Raw genomic sequence first — 856 nt, 5'->3', positions numbered from 1 at the left:
GGGCTGGTGGGCCCTGGAACTGGGAGCCTGTGGCATGGACCTCCTGTCCCTGCCCTGTGCCCGGCGCAGTCACACTAACCGCCACCCTGCTCGGCGATGCAGAGCCACGGCCATGCTCGGCCCATCCCTTCCCCTCACTGTGTGTGATAATGTATTTTATTGTAAATTTTTTTAAAAATTAAAAGTTTATATGCCTGATTCCTGACGTGAAGTTCTTTGTAACAATTCTTACAGCAGGAAGCCAGGCCGCTGGAGAGCCACCCCCCCTCCCGCCCCTCCGCCCCAGCCCCTCCACCAAACCATGACCCGGTCACCACACTGCCTTCCCGCCCCTGGCAAGTCCGCAGCGTGGCCAGGCGGTTGGCGATCGAGGGGCTGGTCCAGGCTGGTGCCTTCCCCTCAGACCGGGGCCGGGGGGCCGGCAGACACTCACCACATCGGCCACGTGCTTGATGAAGATGTGGTCGCCAAAGTTTATCTTCTCCACTACGTCGCCTGGAGCATCTGTCCGCAGACGCCGCTGCTGCGCGATGAGCTGCTGCAGGCGCCTGTCAGGGAACGCGTCCTCCGTGCACACGTACACGGCCCCTGTGGAGCCACGGCGCCCATGGGCCTGCAGGTTGGGGTGTGACCACCGCCAGGGGACTTCCTGCTGCCCGGGACCTCTGGGTCCCCGTGGGGCAGGGCTGGCCACTCTTCCCAGAGGCATCGCACAGCCAATGAAGAGAAACAACCGCAGGAGCCGGGCCCTGGTCCCAACCGCGATGGGCAGTGGCCAACAACAGAGCCGGTCGCAGAGCAAGGGCACCCGCCCCCGTCCCTCCACTACAGGGCGGCACTCACCCGCCTCCAGGCC

General features: G+C 64.1%; 1 protein-coding gene across 1 annotated transcript in view; it reads right to left on the bottom strand.

Moving 5' to 3' along the window:
• XRCC3 (X-ray repair complementing defective repair in Chinese hamster cells 3) overlaps nt 1-850 on the bottom strand; it is a 3,348-nt gene extending 2,498 nt beyond the window's left edge. The window contains exon 1 of the mRNA XM_005856349.2: nt 434-850. Coding sequence (XP_005856411.1) covers nt 434-709 — 276 coding nt within the window. The 5' untranslated portion in view covers nt 710-850. The remainder of the gene's footprint in view (nt 1-433) is intronic.
• Between the last annotated feature and the right edge of the window lie 6 nt (nt 851-856).

The sequence above is a fragment of the Myotis brandtii genome, unplaced genomic scaffold (assembly GCF_000412655.1).
Source record: "Myotis brandtii unplaced genomic scaffold, ASM41265v1 scaffold1020, whole genome shotgun sequence".
NCBI classification, from domain to species: Eukaryota; Metazoa; Chordata; class Mammalia; order Chiroptera; family Vespertilionidae; genus Myotis; species Myotis brandtii.
Note: the sequence above shows the minus strand (reverse complement) of the source record. Positions and strands in the feature narration are given on the sequence as shown.